Below are 23199 nucleotides of genomic sequence, written 5' to 3' on the forward strand. Positions count from 1 at the left end.
AAAGTGCATGGCCACGTTTATTGTCAGCATCAGCAAATTCGGACAGAGACATCTTGTTTAGAAGAGGTGCCCAAGGTCACTGGTGAAGTCTGAAAGAACTTGTGGCTGCAGGTAAATCTTGGTCCCGTTTTGGGCGGTGTCTCCTTAGATGCCCTTAGACAGGCAGGCTGTGGTCGCAGGAGGAATTTTCCCAGGAGACCTTTGGTCCACACTGAGGGTTTTCAGAGGTTTGCATCTCCAGCGCGGGGGCAGTTGGTTACCTGGGGTGAGCGAAGACCGCGAGGCGGGCTCCAGCCCCAGGGCCGCAGCTGCCGCGGGATCCAGGCCGGAGAGACGAGGGGTTCGCGCCACGCAGGCCCTCCCGCCCTTCGCGGTTCCCCTCAACAGGCGGGAACCGGAGCCTGTGCAGTGCGCCGCCCCCGCCCCGAGTGGCTTCGGGAAACCGAGCGTACAGTAAAATTTGCCGGGGCCCTGGCGACAGGGACGGAGCCTGGAGGTCGGGAGCCCCGAGAGCAGCACCCGGGCGAGCGGCCCTCCCCGCGCCCACCTCGCTGCACCCTGCGCCCCGGCTCCCGCCCTGTGGTCGCCCGCCCTTCCGCCTGTTTGTCGCGGCCGGTGCTGGGCCGGGCAGGCTGCAGAGGCCGAGGGCCACCGGGTCCCGAGCGCGCAGCGAAGGCACCACGTGTCCGGCCCGGACTGGCGGGGGCGGAGCGGGCCGAGCCCGGCTCCCCGAGCCCCGGCGCGCAGCAGCGGCGGCGCCGGGCCCCGTACGCATCCGACCCCGGGCCAGCCGGGCCCCGGCCTCCCGGGCGCGCGCGGATGCCTCCTCCCGGTCGGCGCAATGGGTCCCCTCTGGGAGAGAAAGGGTAAGACCCGGCGTCTGTGCGGGCCTCTGCTGTCAGTGCCCGCGGGTACCGGAGGGCGACTCATTCTTTTGGGTCCAATGAGGGTGGAGATGGACGCTCGGATCCCAGGACCACCTCTTCCAGTGAGTGTGGCAGATGTGGAGGGAGTAATTCTGGGTGCTGCAGTGTTTGAATCTCCTTTCTCAGAAAGGGATGCACAGAAAATGGGGATCTCAGCAGTACACTGACGGGACAGTGTCCCTGTTTGATTGATTGGTTATTGAGCTGGCTGGGCTGGACTCCTCTCTGCAATAGGCAAGGCTGGCCAGATCAGTTTGGGAATCTCCCTTTACTAACTGTCCTCCGGAGAGGGCCTTGGAAATGGTGCCTTTCAGAAAGTGAAGAACTGGTGGCATCCAAAAAGAAAGCTTCAGATATTCCCAAAGATGTGGATGGTTCCAAGTCACCAAAGGACATGTTTTTAAGTTTCTGCTTCCTAGGGAATTTTTCATACAGATTATTAGAAGTGAGGAGGGAGGACCCATTTTCATTGATACGTTATTGAAGGGCTCAGTTGATAAGCTCAAAACATCCTCATGCTGGGTGGCATTAACAGGCTTGACTTTAAAATAAGAATGGCTTATAGAGAGGAAGAGATGAGCAAGCTCAAATTGGTACATTGGTACATGGGAAGAGATTCTTAAAGCTTTTAATGGAAACTTGGAGAAAATTGCTTTCCTATTGCTTTTATCTTGTCCACTAGTGTTGAGCAAGTAGTAAGTAAGGTGCAAGAATCAGGCAACTCCACTGCTGGGTTCCTTGTAGGTCCTCTGCCTCTGACTCCAAAACCTGAGCAACAGAAGCAAAGAGGTGCTGCAGTGTCTGAACCTCCTTTCTCAGAAAAGGGTCAAATCTGAACCCCATAGTTCTGAATCTTCATCTTAAAGTTTCTGCTGCAGCATTGACAGTTCTGATCCTTGGCTAAGCACATTTTAGGGACATTTGCTTTTGCCTGCCCAAAGTGTGCCGTTGGGGACAAAGGGAGTCCAAGTTTTCTCTGCCTGTGCATTTAGTAGAACAGTAGCACTTGTCCCCTTGAAAGATGGTCCAAGTTAAACCATGTTTTTTACTTGCTTCAAATTTTAGAAAAACAATATATTATCATAATGCAGCTTTTAGTTACTTAAGTTATTTGACAATGACACTTTTAATGCAGATTACATTTAAAACACACTGTTCAATCCTTGTTGATCTCCACATACTTAAATCACATTTTATTAACTTGGTTTGTATTTAGTAGCCTTTAACATATCATAATTAAGACCAAATAATCATATAGGTTCTCTAATGCCAATTCTCTGAAATAGTCCAAATATTCATTTTAGTTACTGAGACTGGCAGAGAGTGAGTTGTCCAGGGCCACGAATTAGCCAGTGGCAAACTAAGAGCCATCCATTTCCAAACATAAGACCTGTAGTTCTCTCATTTTTTTTTTAGCAAAAATATGTAAGATAAGCATAAAAGAGTACTTTTAGAAACTTGGTATTGGTGGAGCTTAGAGATGGGGTGAAGGGGTCTGTGACTATAAAGGGGTAGTGTGAGGAAGATCTTTGTTATGATGGAATTGCTCTGTATCTTAATTGGGTGATGGTTACATGAGTCTAAGCAGGTGATCAAATGTCCTAGAGCTATACACATACTGCACTGATGTCAGTTTCCTCATTTTAATATTATTCTATAGTTATATAAGATAATCATTGGGTGAAACATATATGGGACCTCTCTGTACTATCTTTACAACTTCCTATGAATCTGTAATTATTTCAAAATAAAAAGCTTTTTAAAGAGTAATTTTGTAAGTACATCCAATCCTAACATTGGCTATTTCACCAAATCTGAATGTACACAGAATAACATGCTTTGCTATATATGCCATTTAACAATGTGCTACAAACTAATGCCTGCATACTTCTTCATGTGATATTTTAAAAGACCATATGCATTTCTAAATGCATTACTACTCATGCTTGGCTATCAGTATATCCTGAAGATGCTAAATAGCATCTTAGTACCTATTAATTCAAAATTATTTATTTAAAATTTTGGAATATAAGAAGTGTCTCCTTTAAATAGTTATTGTGCTAAAAGAACAGTCAGGTATTTCTCTTGTTCTTTTTTCCTGCATGAAAATAGTGAGGTCCTAGGTCTACAGTTGGTCTTTCCTCTTCTTAGCAGGATGTTTTCTGTGCTTCAGGTGATTAAATAGGTAGAGATCACTGAGCAGAAGTGATGGGAGGAGACAGGCTTCCTTTAGAAACTAACACTCATATTGACTTCTCTCTTAGACAAATCAGGAATATAAATGAAGTTAGTATCTGAAAAGTCTGTGGATTTTTAGAACTACCCTCATCTACCTCAGGGTGTTTCTTTGGGGTAGACTGCCAGTGGCAGAAGCCCCACAACACCGAAATGCATTCCTGAAGGGGGTAGAACATTAAAAATGTGGTGGTCCTGTAGACTGAGGTCCCTGCAGATCCTGGCAAAGGAAAGGAAGATTCTTTTATGTACATTTCTGACCAAAGAAACATCTTTCTCCATGGGAGAAGGCATAATTTCCAGAACTTCAGTTACTCCAGTACTCTTAACAATTTTTACAATCTCTAAATGCAAAATGTACTGCTGTTCACTTAATATCACAATTAATATTGACACTTTTTTTAGCTTAGCCTTCATCCAGGAAATAATACTCCTGAAATACCAGATTTTACATTGTTAGTTATATTTCTCCAGGTATGTAAATATACATATGTAACTTCTAAAGAGACTTATCCATGAAGCACCTAAAATCATCCCGGGTACCACCATTGCTACAGCCAGCACATCAAGAACACTGTACAATAGCAAGGCTTGGAGGTGCCCTGGGCAAGCGGGAGGGAGGCAAGCCTAGCTCCACAGGGCAGCTTGTGAGCAGTGGTGTAAGGAAGAAAGAACTAGGTCACCCAGTAGCCGTTTGAGAAATGACCTAACATCCCTTCTAGAAAAGTATAATTTTTATTAAGCTAAAGGTAAGTTAATTCTTTATTGGAATGGAGCATCTTAGTAAGTATATTTAGCTCTCTAGAAACTAGAAGCTATATTTGGTCTTTATTTCCATAATTTATGGTAATGTTCATTCAGTTTGTCTTCCAGCCTTACGCATCAAGCTGATTATCTGTCTTCTCAGAGTGCATTAACTCAGTTTGCTTAAAGGCACTCAGTCTTCTTGGCATTTGGTTTGGTGTGGAATTCCCTTTGAAAGAAGAAATTCATATATGAGAAAATCTTTGCATTCTTAAAGTGAATTTTTAAAAAGCATATGAGAAAAGACAGATAGGTGAGTATGGGAGGGCCATAATAGCATTCCTGAAAATGCTTTCAAGGAACTTTAACTCACTGTGCTCTGCTGGTTCCACAATGAACTTTTATGACCATCAGACTTCACTGAGAATGTTCACTCATCAGAGAAGAAAAAAACATTTTCCTACTACAACATGTGGCTTACAAAGGCATTCTAGAGTGCCATGATTCTTTTTTATTTCATAATTTATTTTCAAGCATTAAAATGAAAGTTGCTTTGTTTTTAAATTTGCTCCTCGGGAAACATCGGCAAGCCTCTCGGATAAGTTAAAAAACAGCTCTGTAGACCTATCACGAGATCCAGATTTGAGAGAAAAGAATTCTCAGTTTGTAATTCCTTAACTGCACAATCTAATTCCCCCACTTATTTCTGACCCTTTGTTTTTTAAATTATTTACATAATCAGATAAGATTATTTTTAATATGGTAATCTTAAAATCCTTTTTTAAAAAACTCCATCACCAATACTGAAAGAAGAGCAAGAAATTAGATTGAAATAGACTCATTCACAAGTCTATCACTAGACTTTACCATGTTTGCCACCTCATTTTAGAATTACAGCTGACATGGCATGATGGGATTTAAAACCCAGACAAGGTGTTGTTGCTTAAGGAGAGTGATACTGATGTTGGAGCAATCACTGCCAGAAGACACATGATTTCATCCACTTCTCTAATTTGTTTAAGTTGGTAAAAGGCTAACCAAAAACAGTGTCAGGTGTTTGGGTCACCAAAGTATTCAACGTGTTGGTGCATGCAGGGTGCAACCACCTATCCCAGGTTGTACCTATTGACTCTACATCCAAAAGTGATGTACCACTTTGCCCCACCAGAATGGCAAGTGCATAATAAATATTCTAAAAAGAAAATGAAAGTGAATGAATTAACTTAGATGTATTAGCTAACAACACCTATTTGTCACAGATTAATGTGCTTCTCACCCAAAATAATTTCATGTTCTGTGCTGAATGCATAGGAAAACTCCATAGCAAAGTTAACACACAAGAAAACATATTCGTAGAGTGCCCATATAACTTAAAATCAAAACTGTGGCAAATACAGGATGAAAACTCCATTAAGAGCAGAGATTTTTGTTCCCATTGTATTCCCAGCACCTTGAACAGTACTTAGCAATAGTAGATTTTTAATAAACATCTTCAAATGGATGAGTGAATAAAAGGAGACTTGTATATATACACATAAGTATATTCACATTTATGAAAAAATATTAACATTAAATTCAAAATTCAACCCCAACTTATTTTTCCATATGATGTTGTGAAATGCCAAGTTCTGGTTAAGGTGAATGTTTCTATTGTAAGGGCAGTCCATTTCATCATTGGCAAGATCCAGTTATCCTTATATTGAGATAAACTTTAACTCACCTAATTGTAATGTCTCTACTGTCACCCAACCATAAATTCTCGATAATGGTATCATGTGAAGCCTTGCCAGATGCCTTACTGAGGTCCCTATGCCTAACTCCATGTCCAAGCTAAGGGCCAGATTCAGCCTACAAATCTATTTTGTTTTGTTGTAAAAATCAGGGGAGTATTCATTAGTAAAAAATTGCAGTTCCAAAAAGTTTTAACCAATCAAGGAGATTCACATAAAAATCTCATATTTCTAGCTTCCCTGGGAAATAAATAATAAAGTTAGAGCTGAGTAATGGCAGCTGGCACAAGCTCTTCTATATGCCAGACCCATTATCATTCCATTTGATAGTACCTTGGCCGCTTAGCTCATTTGTGTTAACTACCTGGACTAAGTAAGCTTCTAAGTTTATTACTTGTGTCCTAGCCATCTCAGATTCACTAGTCTTAACATTCTCTGTAAAAAGAAAAAAAAAATGAAGCTAGGCTTGCACAAGTTATTCGTTGGAGCCCAAGGTGATCTCTTAACTATGGCTTTTTTGCATTTCTAAATGCTCAGAAACCATCTTTTTATTAATTTGTGTCAGAATACTGCCTGATATTTCACTTCTGTCTCATCAATATTTTAGAGACTCTTATTTTTGAAATTTTTGAAACTCAGAACTATATGCTTCATTTCTAGATTTCTACTTTGTTGGCATATCTTCATCTCCAGGATTCTTCAAAGACATTGGCAGTGTTATTATACTCCTATTTATTTGTAAAAGGTGAGATTATAAATCCCAGGGCATTATTTGCCTGTCAAGTGAACTAAAAGCTTTAAAAGAAGCAAGTAGCATTACTTGACCTATCCTTAGTCTCCTTTACTAAGTTTTATTCTATCCTTTTTAGTTTGGAGGTCATTCAAAAGAAGCTAAGAAGTAGCTACAAATTTCTGCCTTCTCTTCGACATCTGTCAATTTAAATGAACTGTAGCAAACAGAGTTTATACCTTTCTTTCTCCAAACATAATTAAAGTGAATATTTTTCTCTTTCTTAATATTTTTGGAAGTCATAATAGGGCCATTATGTTTTTCTGTAAGATAAAAGGGGTTTGAAAGTGTAAACTTTCTTTTGTCAAACTGAACATTTCTTAGTATTCATTTCATACTTAAAACATATTAAAATGGAAGATGGCTTGTTTAAGGTTTTTTTTTTTACATTTTAACCTAAAGGGAACGTTTCCTTTAGCTACAAATATAAGACTGAGTGCTCTGGGTGCTCTTGTCCATGGTGCTGAAACTGGCTCTTCCTCAGTGACGCCAATACATGGTCAGCTGGAAGGAGGAATAAGAAAATTAGACTCTAATCTTCCTGATACTGTAAACCAAAGTTTACATCACTTTTCTGCATCAAGTGTTCCTGGGACCAGAAGCTTGGATTTTTCAATTTTCACACTAATAGTAATAGTGTTTATTATCATAATATTGAACTCAGATTTTAAATTGATGAAATACCACTATTTTGTGTAATACATGGTGATGATGTGAGGGAGAGATTACAAAATAGGAATATCCTGAACGACTCTCTAAGCTGAACTGTAAGAAGAATACAGAAAGGGAAGCAAGTGATAAGTTATCTATTTCTCTGAAACTATGGAATAAAATATGAATTTAATTTCTGAAGTGCACATACTTTCTTATTCCCTGAAGAAAACAACATACCCTTGAAGACCCAACCAAAGACAATTATCTGAGTTTAAAACCATGAAAATAAGTTTAACTTACTAACAGCGAACATCTCCTTCCTAAGAGCAGAGCTGATACCATTTGTAGTTCAAATGAAGAACAGGGTGGAAGGTAATATTAATCTGTCCTCTCCTTTCTTCCTTATTTTAACTTGTGCCCAAGGAAACTCAATTCATAATTTCAGCAACTTCACACCATTAATACGCATTAAATTAACTTTAAAAAGTGTAGTAGAATAGTCTGAGTGAGGAGCCATTAAACCTAATTGCACTTAAATGCATTTATCATAGTGATGCGATGCATGTCTATAAAAGGGCCATTATGTTTTTCTGTAAGATAAAAGGGGTTTGAAAGTAAGCTTTCTTTTATCAAACTGAACTTTTCTTAGTATTCATTTCATACTTAAAACATATTAAAATGGAAGATGGCTTGTTTAAGTTTTTTTCTTACATTTTAACCTAAAGGGAACGTTTCCTGTAGCTACAAATAGTAAGACTGAGTGCTCTGTGTGCTCTTGTCCATGGTGCTGAAACCAGCTCTTCCTCAATGGAGCGTTACATGGTCAGCTGGAAGGAGGAATAAGGAAAGGATTTCTGTTTCTTCCAGTTAATGACGCATGAGAATACAAATATTGGCTTAGAAATGAACGTGTTGTTCAACTTTATAATCAGCATAGCAAGACAGTTTGCACGCATTACAAGTTTGTATATTTGAATAATGTGCAGTGTGGAGGATGAATTGGCAAATATTTGTTTTTGAACCTATCTGAAGTACAGCTTGGGAAATTTCATCAATTTTCTCCTAAACCTCACTTATTCATTAAGGTATACCAACAGCGATAATATTTCACAGTTGTAAATTTCTATTTGTTTTTCAAAACTTTTCATTTTGGATTTTCTTAGGCCCATAATAATGATTTCTCTGACTTGCTTTATATTCCTCCAGTACAATGAAAAACAATATTAAAATGATTTGAAATTAAAACTTCTCTTACACTTTAAAAAATATGTTAACACATGAATAAACTACACAGTTAGGTTTTTTTTCTCTTTGTGGCCTTTACTTTTTCATAGCACATTCCATCCCATTATGCTATGCCTTGATCTATATTTCAGTGCCCTAAGGAATTTCTTTCTCTCTTTACACTAACTGCTTTTCATCTGCCAATGAAAATTTTGCACACAAGGAAGAAGAAAGAGGCAAAAAAAATTCAGACACACCCTGATTTCCTTAATGGACACTCAACAAGAAGTAGAAAATTTCTTTTCTCAAGGTCTCTAATTTATCTTTCAAAGGAGGTGAAATAACATTAATGTGACCACAAATTGCCACCTGTTTAGATTTGCACATCTATTATGTGGCCTGTTTTACTAGTACACAAGGGAGGTTCCATTTTGGGGACTTATTTTTTCTCATCAGACAAGATATTTAAGCTGGAAGCTGTGTCAGACTGCATCAGTGTTCCTTGAGCAAGCAGGACTGCAAACTGTGATTTTAACATTAGCATTCTTCTTAGAACAAAGGGAGGCACCCCAGAGCACTACCTGCTCGGGCAGATTCCTCAGGTTTCCTTTTGGAAGGTGGCCATAACCATCTGACTCTTGGGTTCATTTAAGCAAGTCTCCAACCCTTGGCTTCAGAACTAAAGCCTCATATAGCTCTTTTTAAGTGCCTGAACCTGTGATTTTTGATTACTTCTCCTTCCAAATAGGTAAGTTTGCTTGTGGTGATGAAGGAGGAATATTTGTTTTGCTAGGGAGTTATGTTTTTATCAAAGATGTGTCATAAAAATATTAAGGAAAATGTGGTTAACTGGTTAACTAAACCTCATTTTGTGAAATGTTGCTGATTTTTCCAGAGAAGCCTACTTTGGAGTTGGAAGGGAGCTGGAAAAAATTTAAGTTTCCAAGTTAAACATTTAAACAGCAAAGAATTTATATACACTGCCTGATTTATGATTCCTGCAAAAAAATTACAAATTATGTTTTATACAATTAACCCTAAGCTGTCATTTTAGTAGAATGTAGCTTTCCTTTTATCAAGCCATGTAAAACTACATCCTGTTTTCTTCACTGTGAGTGTCTGTGTCTGGTTGACATGGAGAGAACAGTTAACTACCGTGATGTGTGACCATTCCTACACTTGTCACCTGGGTATCAGTTGAATGAATGAGTCCCAGTGAGTTTCTATCCAGAGTTTATTCCAGACTCGATGATGTCATACTACAGGCTTTCCTTTAGAATGTATCTGAGAAATAGTGTAGTATGCAACTTCTTGATCTAGAAGTATTTTAATTAAATTATTTTGAATATGACATGTTAGTTGTTTTGAGGCCTTTCAAACTGAATGCTGCTGGAGCCTCTGAGTGTTCATATATGCTCTCCTGATTGGGAGCCATCACAGATTAAGATTAAAGTGTCATATGTGCTGTTAAGTATAAGTGGTGTATTATTTAGTGCTAAGCTATCTAATATGTAGATTCTAAAAAATAATTATCATGAGTTTAATAGTCTAAAACTTGGTTGAGACTCTAGCAGGTGAAACTAGATATAATACACTGTTTTTCTATATAGTTCCAATCAGAGTTGGTATTAAATGGATGCCAGTTAAATTACCACCTTGGCAAGGGGGAAAGGCTATTGCCCACTGCTGTGAGGCAGCTTTCTCTCCACTAAGACTTATACTGTTCTTTTAGTTCAGAAATCTATGCCAAAACGATGGTGATTTTTGTTACTTCCTGAGTTATCTCCCTTCTAATAACATAACAAGTGCTGTCCCCAATTCCTCACACCCTGCTGGTGCCTTAATGCTCATCTTATTTGAGGCTATGTGGGTGCAATAGCAAAGCAAATGCAGAAATACAGTGTCCTTGTGCATTGAAACTAAGAGCAATGTTTTCCAAATATAGCTGTACAGAAGAATCATATAGTGGGCCCCAGGCATCAGTATTTTTTAATTTCCCAGGTAATTCTAAGATTTAGTCAAGGTTGAGAACCATTGTCTTAAAAAGAATTCTCTTCCTGAATAATTTTTAGAAGTCCTCTGAAACTGCTCTCCTCTCCACCCCAAGGAGCAATATCAGATACTAGAGTGATTTGTCTACTTTTGTTAGAAGTAGGGGGTCATGAAAGTTAGTTCAATAATCTTGAATTACAGGGCAAGACAAATCAAAATCAGGGGATGCAAATGTATTTAGCTTTGAGAATGTAAAGGAAGATGTTTTATATAAATGCTGATGTATTTGGAGTCAGGTGTTGAAGAAGTAAAATTAAAAAGGGTATTTATTGTTACTTTTCTGTGTCTAAATGTACCTAAAACTAAATATAAAAGCTGCATTTGAGTTACTTAGCAGTGCTTATCACACTTAACCTGTTCCTGAGACCCATCTCAACCTTCAGTTTGGGAAATATCCAAGCCAGTGTCCTCATCTAGAACAAATGGCTAGATTACTGCTTTACTCAAAGAGTTACTAAAAGGGTTAATGGGATAATGCCTGACACACAGCTGATACTTAAGCTAAATTAATTTTCTCCTTCCTTCTTCAATTTGCTAGTTTTAGCATTAGAACATCCAAAGTTAACCTTCAGGCAATCAGTATGGACAAACTATGATGTCCCATATATTATGAAGATTCCTTTGTTGATTTTTAAAGTGGACTAATTCAAAACATTGTCTGGAATAATGATGTGTATTTCTTTGTAATTCATTTCAAATGAAAGCAATACAAAGTAACTAAGAAATGCAGAATATGCAAGATTTATCAATTTGCTAAATGTTGTTAAAAAGGAAAAGGAAATGACTACAATGCATGCTTATTTTGATAATAGTGGCAAATATATTGCAAAGAGCATTTAATATTATTTGAGTTCTCTCCTATTTTTTAATTGAAGTTTCCAGGGATTAATTTATATGTACTGTTTTTAAAGTGTTTTAAATTCTGTTAGTTTTGTGAATAATCATTATCATTCATTGACACACATTTAAAAGGCTTCCAACTCATATCTTAACTTGGAAATAACCACTTGCTTTTATCAAACAGAATATATATTTCTAGCTCTTTTTTTCTGTCTCTTAACAGAGAAGGGGGTTGGATTTTCCAAATACATACTCTGAGATCTTTGCCAATTTAATCTTGATAACAACTGACTACTGCCAAAGCAATCTACTAAATGCCAAATTGACATGTTCTTAATTATACAAAAAATTCCATTTCCTCTTGAGTACCATGTCCACAGCTCAATTTATTAAGAAAATATTTAAGCATTTTTAATCATACAACCTCTGTGCATCAATCTATAAACCTCAATACAGATATTGTGCTTTTTCTTTTTTTTTTTTTTTTTTTTTTTAGATAATTATTTTTTATTGAAGGGTAGTTGACACACAGTATTACATTACATTAGTTTCAGGTGTACAACACAGTGATTCAACATTTATATACATGATAATTCTAGGTACCAGCTATCACCATACCAAGTTGTTACAATATTTTGACTATATTCCTTATGCTATACATTACATCCCGGTTACTTATTTATTTTACAATTGGAAGTGTGTACTTTTTTTTGGTTGTTGTTGTTAGGGCATCTCTCATATTTATTGATCAAATGGTTGTTAACAACCATAAAATTCTGTATAGGGGAGTCAATGCTCAATGCACAATCATTAATCCACCCCAAGCCTAATTTTCGTCAGTCTCCAATCTTCTGAAGCATAACGAACAAGTTCTTACATGGAGAACAAATTCTTACATATTGAATAAGTTACATGGTGAACAGTACAAGGGCAGTCATCACAGAAACTTTTGGTTTTGCTCATGCATTATGAACTATAAACAGTCAGTTCAAATATGAATACACATTTGATTTTTATACTTGATTTATATGTGGATACCACATTTCTCTCTTTATTATTTTTAATAAAATGCTGAAGTGGTAGGTAGATACAACATAAAGGTAGAAAACATAGTTTAGTGTTGTAAGAGAGCAAATGTAGATGATCAGGTGTGTGCCTGTAGACTATGTGTTAATCCAAGCTAGACAAGGGCAATAAAACATCCACATATGCAGAAGATTTCTCTCAGAACAGGGAGGGTGAGGTTCTAAGCCTCACCTCTGTTGATCCCCAATTTCTCACCTGATGACCCCCCTGCGACTGTGCCTGTCTTAGGTTGTTCCTCCCTTGAGGAATCTTACCCGTCTCTGGCTAACCAGTCATCTTCCGGGGCTGCTTTTTCTATTTCAGTTGAATTCTTGCTAATTTATATTTGGTATAAAAAACTTGGTACTGTATTGTATAATCAGAGTTAGACACTGCTATTGTATTGAGATCCCAGATTCCAAGATGTTCAATTACAGTTTGTTAAATGCACAACAACCTTAAATTACTTCAGTTTACTACATTCTTTCTAATAATGATGACCAACTACATGAAAAATTAATTTATTAATGCCAGCAAATAGTGTCCCAAGATATCAGTTATGAATCTATCGCAGCTATATGCAGAAGTGAGGTGCAGGAGAGATTATTTCTAAAATTCATTTTATTTTTTTGCTTTCTTTTTAATGTTTCATTCATTAATGAAATTAGATGGTTCAAGGAAAAATCTAATCTGATACTAAGGAAAAAGGATTTCATTCCTATTCTTAGATTACATAGTATACTTTAACACCCAATTTATTAGTTCATTTTGACCTTATAAATGAGTTTTTCAAAATGGTTTACACTAATAGCTCCTTTTTAATTCAAGTAAAATATGCTATCCTCATATTAATAATTAAATATTTATAAAGTACCCAGAGCACTTTCAGTGCATATTAATTAATTCATAGGCCAAAATCAGCTGTACATTCTTGAAAGAAATATGAATCTAATTTATATAACTAAATAAATAAGTGACACTGCCCCTTCCAAAATTGAATTAAAGATTGTTTTATTTTCATATTTCAAAAAATAATATTTCTGAAACACATAGGACTAAATTAGCTTGAAACTTTTCAAATTCTATAATCACTGTTACATTATTTTAGGGTCAAGTGCTATTGGCCTAATTCATGTAGCCAAAAACTAAATTCCAGTGGAACTTGGAAGCCACTGGAGCATTGCTACAAAAATATATCTGAGGAAAGCCATCTGCCATCTTCACTGAGCTTCCCTCCAGCCTCCACTGAAAGGGACCCTTTGAGGTTTAGGCTGAGTGTACTTCTCAGAGGACACATCTGAGAGAATTTTCTGTGTGTATATATTCTTTCTATCTCCAATGGCATGAATAATGAATAAGAAGCTTATGAAATATGCACTCACATAGCTTTCTTCTCTTTTTAAGAAAACACTATACCACACCCATAATAATAAGAAAACCTGAGAAACTGAAACCAAATTTGTCTTGTACTTTATGTGACTTTACCACAAAGAATGATTTTCTGCTTATAAATTTGAGTTTACTCTATCAAAAAGAATTATAATGGAGGGAAACCCAACATTACACATTCGAAGTCAGGATTTTCCTACCTAATTATTATGCTGTAAATTGCAAAAAGCAAGTAACTTCATCTAGAAGATTTATGATTCAGTAGGTGTTTCTGTCTTAGTCCTTTAAAAAGAACCTATATGTTTTTTATTCCTTAGAGCACAAAGAAGAGAAATTCTGTATTAAGATACCCTTTGATGCCTACATGAAGTAAAGTAGTCTCTTCCTCTCTCTCAATCTCTCTTTCTCTCCTTTAGAGAAAAATAGAAAATAATTACGTTTTACTGCAAGTGATATTATATATGGAAGAAAGGGAGGAAAGGAGAAGAAGAAAAGAATGGAAGGAATTAGGGTTGTTTGGTAAAAACTGATATCCTGGCAGAGATAAGGCAAATGTTAATTTAAATTTTTATTTAAAGATGTTATATTTAAACATTGATGACAAAAGTGAACCACTATTTATATTTTAATTCAATAGTACTTAAAAAACCAAAATACACATATTAGGCTCATCAAAAATATTATTGTAGGAAAAACATCACAGTAAGGGTCAAGAGGCATTTAGAAATTAAATGAGCTAGTATACATGAAAATGCCTTATAAAACTAAAATATATAAGGTGATATCATTAAAGCTATATTTTTCTGGAATTTTTTTTTTGTAAATAGTAACTTCTGATTTTTTAAATTTCCTTAAAATAGAAAATAAAATTTTTTTAACTTAATAAGCTTTTTAGCATTTTTGATATTTTGTTGGTATATGGATGCATAAATATATGTTGGTAGTAGCCAATAACAGAAGCTACTTACTACATCATGGAAATTAATCTATTAGTGTTCTATTCGTAATTCTGTCACTATCAAGAATCTCTTCTTCTTTTGGCTTAAGCTCATTAATCTCTATAAATATACACTGAAAATAAATTTACCTGTGATGAACATTCATCAGTTATTGAAGGATAAAAATGCTTTGACTGCAAAACCATGTATGGATTTCCCATACATGGTTTTGCATATGTAACCAGAATCCAGGCTCAGTCAATAGTGCATACACAAACAGTTGTGATAAAGGCATAAGTGCTTACTTAAGCTAATAAGTGTCCTTCATATGGAAACTTTAAAATCAGTGGATATGCTCTTCTCTGTTATGAATAATAGCCTCTGAATACCTTCATTTTCTTGGACAAGTTGGGGAAGAGAAGTGGGAAGAGAAAAGATCAACACAAAGAGCTTTTCATTGGTAGAATCTCTATTTGCATTCCAGAAATTCAAACATATTGTGTTCGAATAAAACTTCACATGGCATTAAATCAGAAATGATAAGATGTTTTTTCCACTTGAAATTCAATACATGAAAATGTTTTACATAATAATACTGCATAAATGTAATTAACTCAATCAGATTTTATAGGCATTATGCCAGTATTATCTTCAATCTCTTAGATCAGTTGCATCACAGAGTAATTAAATAAGTCAGGGAAATAGCCTTCATTTCCACTGCCTGGAAAACTTTTTGCTCTGTTTTCAGTATCTCCTTTTTCATAATCACTCAAATATTTGGCATATGGGTGAATTTCTGTCCACTGATACCTGAAATCTAATGTAATTAATTTATATTATTTCTCATTTTTTAACAAAATGCATATAATAGAAATTAAGGGGAATTTCAAGTTATACATTATTGATTTTGAATAATCAGCACAATCTTTTTCACTTTGACTCATTTGAAGGACTATCCAGTTTGAAAATAAAACATTTACTATTCAGTGTTGCCCTGGCTCAAGCTAAATTACATTATTCTTAAGAACCTCTAAAATATATTTATCTTTGCTAACAATGAATGGTCTAAAGGAAAATACATTGTTTTGCTATTTTAAATGCCATCATGGAGAATATGCTTTTTGGCTTCATTTTTCTTATTGAAAAATTTTGAGGAAGTGACGTCTTCCTCAAAATCACCCTTACCCCCTATTCTCGTAGCACATACACACATGCACAAAGGTGGTAGAACCACATTGTGTGCTGGGTTGAGGGTTTAAAGAAAGCAAATGGCATCAACAAAAGCAATAATGAAGTTCAAACCATCTTTGAAAAATACTTAAATTGGAACCTAAATTCACTATTTAGCCAGTTTCCTTCTAGCATCAGAGCAGGTGATTTTTTTGTTGAATACCAGATGAACTTGTTGGTTTATGATTAGAACCCTTGTGTAAAAGCATTTGTATCTTTAAACACAAGAAACACACATGGTTCAGTGAGATGTGAGAAGTATAAAAACAGCGGATTCGCATGCCTATTTCACATCAACTCATAGGCCTGAACTGGAAAAGCCTACAACTATTAAAAACCTCTGTCTGTCTCTTTCTCTCTCTCCATTTCCTCAAGTAGAATAGTTGAATTTGATTAATTTAAATGAGAATATGACAAGATTCCACTGTTCGGCCAAAAAGTCCATTAGCTTCCTCTAACGACAAGGATCATGGTGTCAGGCCCACTCTCATTTCTCCGAGTTTCCCCAAAAGCAGTAACACACACACAATGAATTTTAAGCCTTGGCATAAATAAGATAGGAATTTGAATGTCATTGTACAATGGCATTGATACATCAATTTGGATAAGTTTTTTCAACACTTTGAGTTTCAGTTTCCTTAATAATGAGATGTGAATCATAATACTTCCCTCAAGCAACTGTTAAGGGTTACAGGAGAGTTTTTGTGAAGCCTACTATAATGTTTACCAATAAATGGTAGCTATTGATAGTGTCTGTGATTATAATAATGGTTCTTGAAGGTTTTTTTTAACTTCTACTTTTTTATTTTTACAAACCACCAGAGGGTAGTAGAGAACAAAGAGTTGGTATACATTTTTCCAGGTGCTGCCTCTATGAAATTACCATGTTCTTGTCCTCATAATACATGTGTCTGCCTATTGTCATTTCAAAATAAACGTGTAAGCTTGAAAACATGGAATATGCTTCCACTATTCCTAAATGCCCAAATTTTACATATGACAAGTAATAAGCTATACTAAGTATAAGATGCTTTATTTCTAAACTATTTGAAGGGAGAGAGAAAGAGAAATAACAAATCTTGCTTTGAAGCATTTTATTCATACATGGTATTTATGTTTTTGTAAAGGTTTTAGGTATTATTTAAAACATGAATTACTGAATCATCTTTGTAGTACTACTGAAAGATACCAAACTGGTGGTAGTGAAATTTCCATGCCTTTCTTGTTTATTAGGAAGTACAGGTCATTATAAAAATAATTTCCATAAGCACCCTGGAAATATGTCTAAGGGGTTTCAAGGTGCTACATCTTTTCATTCTCCATTACATGTAGTAATTGATTGTGCATGAAGGTTGATGTTATTATGTTATACTACTCCCAGGTAAAAATGAGGTGGGGTATTTAAATTAGAGAGGCAGCTAAAACAATATAGATCATTGAGATTGAGACTATGGAACATGAGAATATTATGTGAATCTAGAGTATTTTCTGAAGTTTACAAGCTCTTAGGAAAAGCAGATGTAGATAACAGTATTGATGGGTTTGAACTTTAATGCTAAAGCTCAGACTATATATAAAAATATATAAATTTCGAATAGCACTTAGTAGTTCTCACACACAGGAACAATTTTTGTCCCCCAGATGTTTGGCAACATCTGCAGACATTTTTGATTTGTCAAGACTTAGGTCGGACCAGATGTGTGGGTGGGGCTGCTGGCTTCTAGGGAGCAGAGGCTGGAGATGCTGCTGAACGCGGCACAATGCAAAGGACAGGCCCCCACAAGGAAAAAAAAGTATCAGTCCCAATATGTTAGTAGTGCTGACATTCAGAAACCCTGAAAGCTATGAACTTTCACAGACCATGTGGTGGTGCTGGATATTTTCCATTCCATGTCCATACTGGGCATTCAAAGAAGAGTTCTCTATTCAGAAGCACACCAGTTGCCTTAGTGATCCTCTTCCATTTTTAATGCAGCAGATTTTCCAGGACTTCCATTTAAAGAATGTGCCACATTCACTCCATTTCTGATGGGTATTCAGTGTGCTTTGGAAACTTAGCAAGAAATGTACAAGCTCTCAGGAAAGAGAATTTGGAGAAAACAAAAACAGAAGAGTAGGTTTCTAGTTTTTCCTCTCCCAAAATGGCCTTAATGGATTCAAAAAGTGGGACGTGTGAATAAAACTGCCTTCTGTTGTAAGCAGAAGCATTTGGAAATATTGGTATAATGCCTTTAGGACATGAAATCTTCAGATACGTGATCACTTATTTAGAAATGTGATGAAGTGTGAAGAAACTGTACCAACAGGAGGAGTCATTAAAAATTTTAAAAACCTGAAAAGTAGTTTCAGAGAGCATGTATATGGTTACAAATCAAGTGGTGTATGTAGTAGAGCTCTTAGGAAAAGCAGATGTAGATAACAGTACTAACTGTTCTTAACTGTCACAAATCCACTGTCTTTTCCTTACTTATGAATAGTTAAAAGAGCCACAAGAAAGCAAGAAAGTAATTTATTTACTTTAATTTTTCTAACTTGGAGGGAAAATTTAGCTTTGCACTTTTAATCTATAATTATACATAATTTGTCTATTTCAAATATGGCTAAAAAATAAAACAGATTTCAAAAACTGGTAAAACAAATGTATCATATCCATTTAATCAAGAGTTTAAAACCTTCCATTGTGGTTAAAGTTATCAGAAAACCATAAAAATTAACTGCTGTTATCCAGCTAATTTATGCTAATTTATAGATCTATGCTATCTAATATAATAAATAGCCACCTGGTTCTTGAGCACTTGAAATGTAGCTAGTCTGAATTGATATGTGTTGTAAGTAAACTGAATTTTGAAGACTTGGCCAAAAAAGAGAAAAAGCTCAATAATAGTTTTTGTGTTGATTACATGCTGATATTAAAGGTAATATTTTGGATATGTTAGGTCGAATAAAATATTTTAAGTTCATTTCTTTCTTTTTACTTTTTTTGATATTGCTGCTGGAAAATTTAACAATACATTTGTAGCTCAGTGTATTCCTATTGGATAGCACAGGCCTAGACCATTCAAGTTCTAATTAAGTAATCATGTTCATGAACAAATAAGATTTTAAGAAATTATGGTAATATGAGGGGGAACACATAGAATACATAGATTGCTAATCCTTCTACTAACTAGCATCATTTATGTCATGTTAATGCCCCATCTCCCCATTTCTGTCCTGCAGGAACCTTCTGCTTCCTCCTGAACAGGTTGTGCTAAACCTTCTTGAACATCTGTTGCTCTCTCCTGTTTTTATGCTCATTCACAGTGTTCTCTATGTCTGGGATGCCTCCCCTGCCTCATCTCCACCTCAGTCTTCAAGATCTACCTAAATATTCCTTTTTCCTAATGCTTTGTCCCAATTGTTAAGCAGTCTCTTCCATTTCTGAACTCTTCAGTCCTTAATCTGTACCTGCCTTTCTCAAAGTATGTTTCTTCTAACACTGGGACTGCCAGGGTTATGTTTTCTGAGAAACTAAGTAGTGTAGTTAAATGAGTAAGGGAAATACTGAGGAAAAGAAGGTCAAATTGGTCTCTTTACTGCAGGATTTCATAAGCCCTGAATAGTTTAATTTGGATTAAGAACTTTTAAAGAGCCATTTGATATACAACATTTCCCAGTCCTTTTTGACAATGGAGCACATTTTTTTCTCTATGCATTTCACAGAACTGAGTTAACAGCAACACTCTTTGAGAAATAATTCATATACCATTAATCAGCACATACACTTTTGTGGCCATTTTTTCTCTTGATTCAAGCCATTATATAAATCTTATAACTTAAATTTTCAAATTTTTATTTCTTGCTTCCTGACATATACTGTATGTGGTTCCAACACTTGCTGAGTAAACAAGTCTGAGGCCACATGTCTATACATCGTATGGTGTACATACCTCTGTCCAAAACTCACTCAGCCTCTGCCTTCCCAGACTGGAATCCTGCTAGATTTGGCACCCTCATGCAACATCCTCACTCCTTCTTTACCATTTTAGTTTCCCTTTTTTCTTTTATTCACTTTGGCTGTAACCCTCTCCTGTCTTATCTTATGGTTCTTGGGTATGCTATGGAGAATGTCATAGTACTGCTAATTACCTGAGATTTAGTTTAATATATTCAGTGATCATACTACATGTGTGCTAGTCTTGTTAATAATAACAACAACACTAATTGGACATTATAGTAATCCAAACCCTATAGTTTTTACAATTGCACAATACTTTCCAGTTTTAAGTGTAATTAGTGGTAGAAGTACAGGACAACCTGCGACCTGTGCAGTATGGTATTATAGCATCAGCAACATGAAACAAAGCCATCAATACCTCTGGTATTCCTTTGAAGACAAAAGGGGGAAATCAATGGAAAACGTAAGCTTGGAGTCAAACATAAGACTAGAAAATGAGAAGGCAAAAAAAGAACTTGTAAAGTGTACTTGGGAGAAGGAACTAAAAATGTGAATAATGAAGAACTACTGAAAATATTTTAATTATGATTAAATGACACAATAAGAAAAAGTACCCCCATCAAATATTGGTTCTTTCAGATGTTAACTCTAACCTACTTTTTCATAACTATGAGCTTAGTGACCAAATTCCAAAGCTTAATTGATTTACTGCTTTTATACTGATATGCATTGACTATTAAAATTAGAATATGTAAGCTATGATAAACAAACCATGATAAATATTATGCATGATTTTTCTGTATTGTAAAATAGTTGAATCAACTGATCAACAAGTATGTATTTACAATCTGTTTGCTGTTTTGGGGGCCAGGTGCTTTGGGAAAGTAAAAAGAAAGTAAAATGCATACTTCCTTTGCTTCAAGGTTGACAGAAAAGAAAAACAGATAATTAGAAAACAAATGGAGAGTGAGTGTTAACTTCTGTGAACACATACTTCAGTTTAGAAAAGGGGAACTGAAAGAAAGCTGGAATAAGCAAGGAAGTTTGTCAAAAGCAAAGCCAAGTTGGAAAGCTATTGAAACAAGAGGCATGGTTTGTTTACATTATGTTCTGGTAGACATCAGAGAGCCCATGAAGATTTCTAAGATGATCCACAAGAATCCAGTATAAATATCAGACTCATATAGCTCAGTCTGAAAATAGTAGAGGCTGCATAAGGAAGACCACTTCAGAGACTGCTGGCTTTAGCCTAAATTGGAAGGATGGGAGTCTGCCTAGGGCAGTGGCCCCAGAACAAGTCCAGGAGCAGCTTTTGAGAGGACAGCTGACAGGAGTCCAAGACTGGAAGCAGGAGATTAAAAGATGTGGGAAAAATGGTAAAAAAAAAAAAAAAAATGACCGGGGAGGATGGGTGGGTAGGGAGGGATAAGGGGGGGAGAAGTAGGGGGATATTAAGATTAGCATCCATAGCGGGGTGGGAGAAAGGGGAGGGCTGTACAACACAGAGAAGACAAGTAGTGATTCTACAACAGTTTGCTACGCTGATGGACAGTGACTGTAAAGGAGTATACAGGGGGGACCTGGTATAGGGGAGAGCCTAGTAAACAAAGTATTCGTCATGTAAGTGTAGATTAATGATTAAAAAAAAAAATGCAGTTCCTATGTGGTGACCTCTAATGAGTTCTACACAATGATATAAAGGACATATAAAAGTGTAGGCAAAGGGTCTGTTTGTGTTTATACAGAGGATCAAAGCCTAATTTGGCTACCCCGAAAATGAACTAAGATACGATATGAAAAAGAACTTCCAACATCAGCACTCTCGGGAAGACTCATGACAGAAGATGATCAGTAAAAAAAAAAAAACTTCAACAAAGATCCACGCACTGTCACAGGTATAGATGCACTCATCCCACCAGTTCCTAGACTTGCCATGGGAAAAATGAAGGAGATATCTAAGCTGGCCTGTGCATGCAGTAAAACAAAAATTGGACTGGATCTATACTGTTGGAACTCAACCAAGAATTAGGAGAAGTGCAAATTGTAGCACTCCAAAATCTTACAACCACAGACTATTTATCGTTAAAAGAACATATGGGATATGAACAGTCCCCAGGAATGGGGTGTTCTAGTTTATCTGAATTCTCTCAGACTGTTTAAGTTCAGTCAGACAATATCCACCATATCATAGTTAAGTTTTCACAAATGCCTAAGGTGCCTAACTGGTTTTCTTGGTTTCACTGGAGATGACTGGTAATTACAGGTATGCTTTGGTTAGGTAACTATATTCCTATTATGTTAATGTGTCTGCACAATTTAATTAGTCGTTTAAAACCTATCCATGCTGAAGTTACTCTACAAGAAGATATGTCAAAGAAATAATCAATCTTCCCAGGTTTTCTTCTGCCTGCTACTTCTATAGCTTTTCTTCTTCCTACCTAATCACAACCTTTAAATAGAACTCGTGCCACATGTCGAATTTACCGAGTATCATAATTCTTCCAAGTGGTAAAGACACCTCAAGACAAAAGCTGGGCATAGAAGCCACAGGGCATAAATATGCAAAGAAGTAAAAAGCTAACCTTTTCAAACGATAAGGCTTCTCTCTCACTTACCAACTTAACATTTCCCTGTATGGCCCCGGAAGATGACTGGTTAGCCAGAGACGGGTAAGATTCCTCAAGGGAGGTACAACCTAAGACAGGCACAGTCGCAGGGGGCCATCTGGTGAGAAAATGGGGAGCAGCAGAGGTGAGGCTTAGAACCTCCCCCCTCATGTTCTGAGAGAAATCTTCTGCATACATGGATGTTTTATTGCCCTTGTCTAGCTTGGATTAACACATAGTCTACAGGCACACACCTGATCATCTACATTTGCTCTCTTACAACACTAAACTCTGTTTTCTACCTTTATCTCGTATCTACCTACCACTTCAGCATTTTATTAAAAATAATAATAATAGAGAAATGTGGTATCCACATATAAATCAAGTTTAAAAATCAAATGAATATTCATATTTGAACTGACTGTGTATAGTTCATAATGCATGAACAAAACCGAAAGCTTCTGTGATGACTGCCCTTGCATTGTTCACCATGTAACTTATTCACTATGTAAGAATTTGTACTCCATGTAAGAATTTGTTCGTTATGCATCAGAAGATTGGAGACTGATGAAAATTAGGCTTGGGGTGGATTAATGATTGTGCATTGAGTATTGACCCCCCTATACAGAAATTTATTGTGGTTAACAACTATTTGATCAATAAATATGAGAGATGCCCTCATAATATATATATGTGTATGTGTATATATATATATATACATATATATATATATATAAACACACTTCCAATTGTAAAATAAATAAGTAACCGGGATGTAATGTATAGCATAAGGAATATAGTCAAAATATTGTAACAACTTGGTATGGTGATACCTGGTA

The 23199-nt window shown here is 36.3% G+C and overlaps 1 protein-coding gene across 6 annotated transcripts in view; it reads left to right on the plus strand.

Annotated features, from left to right (window-relative positions):
- Window positions 1–414: 414 nt before the first annotated feature.
- The window catches only part of SYBU (syntabulin), a 108098-nt gene continuing 85313 nt past the window's right edge, over window positions 415–23199 (plus strand). For 2 of the 6 annotated variants that reach the window (XM_057497819.1, XM_057497822.1), the window contains exon 1: window positions 429–866. In XM_057497819.1, the coding sequence (XP_057353802.1) occupies window positions 820–866 (47 nt within the window). In that variant the 5' untranslated portion in view covers window positions 429–819. Of the gene's footprint in view, window positions 867–23199 lie in introns of all 6 variants that reach the window. The other 4 variants (XM_057497821.1, XM_057497820.1, XM_057497823.1 and 1 more) reach the window with 4 other exon arrangements.

This window comes from Manis pentadactyla, chromosome 3 (genome assembly GCF_030020395.1).
Source record: "Manis pentadactyla isolate mManPen7 chromosome 3, mManPen7.hap1, whole genome shotgun sequence".
In the NCBI taxonomy this organism is placed as follows: domain Eukaryota; kingdom Metazoa; phylum Chordata; class Mammalia; order Pholidota; family Manidae; genus Manis; species Manis pentadactyla.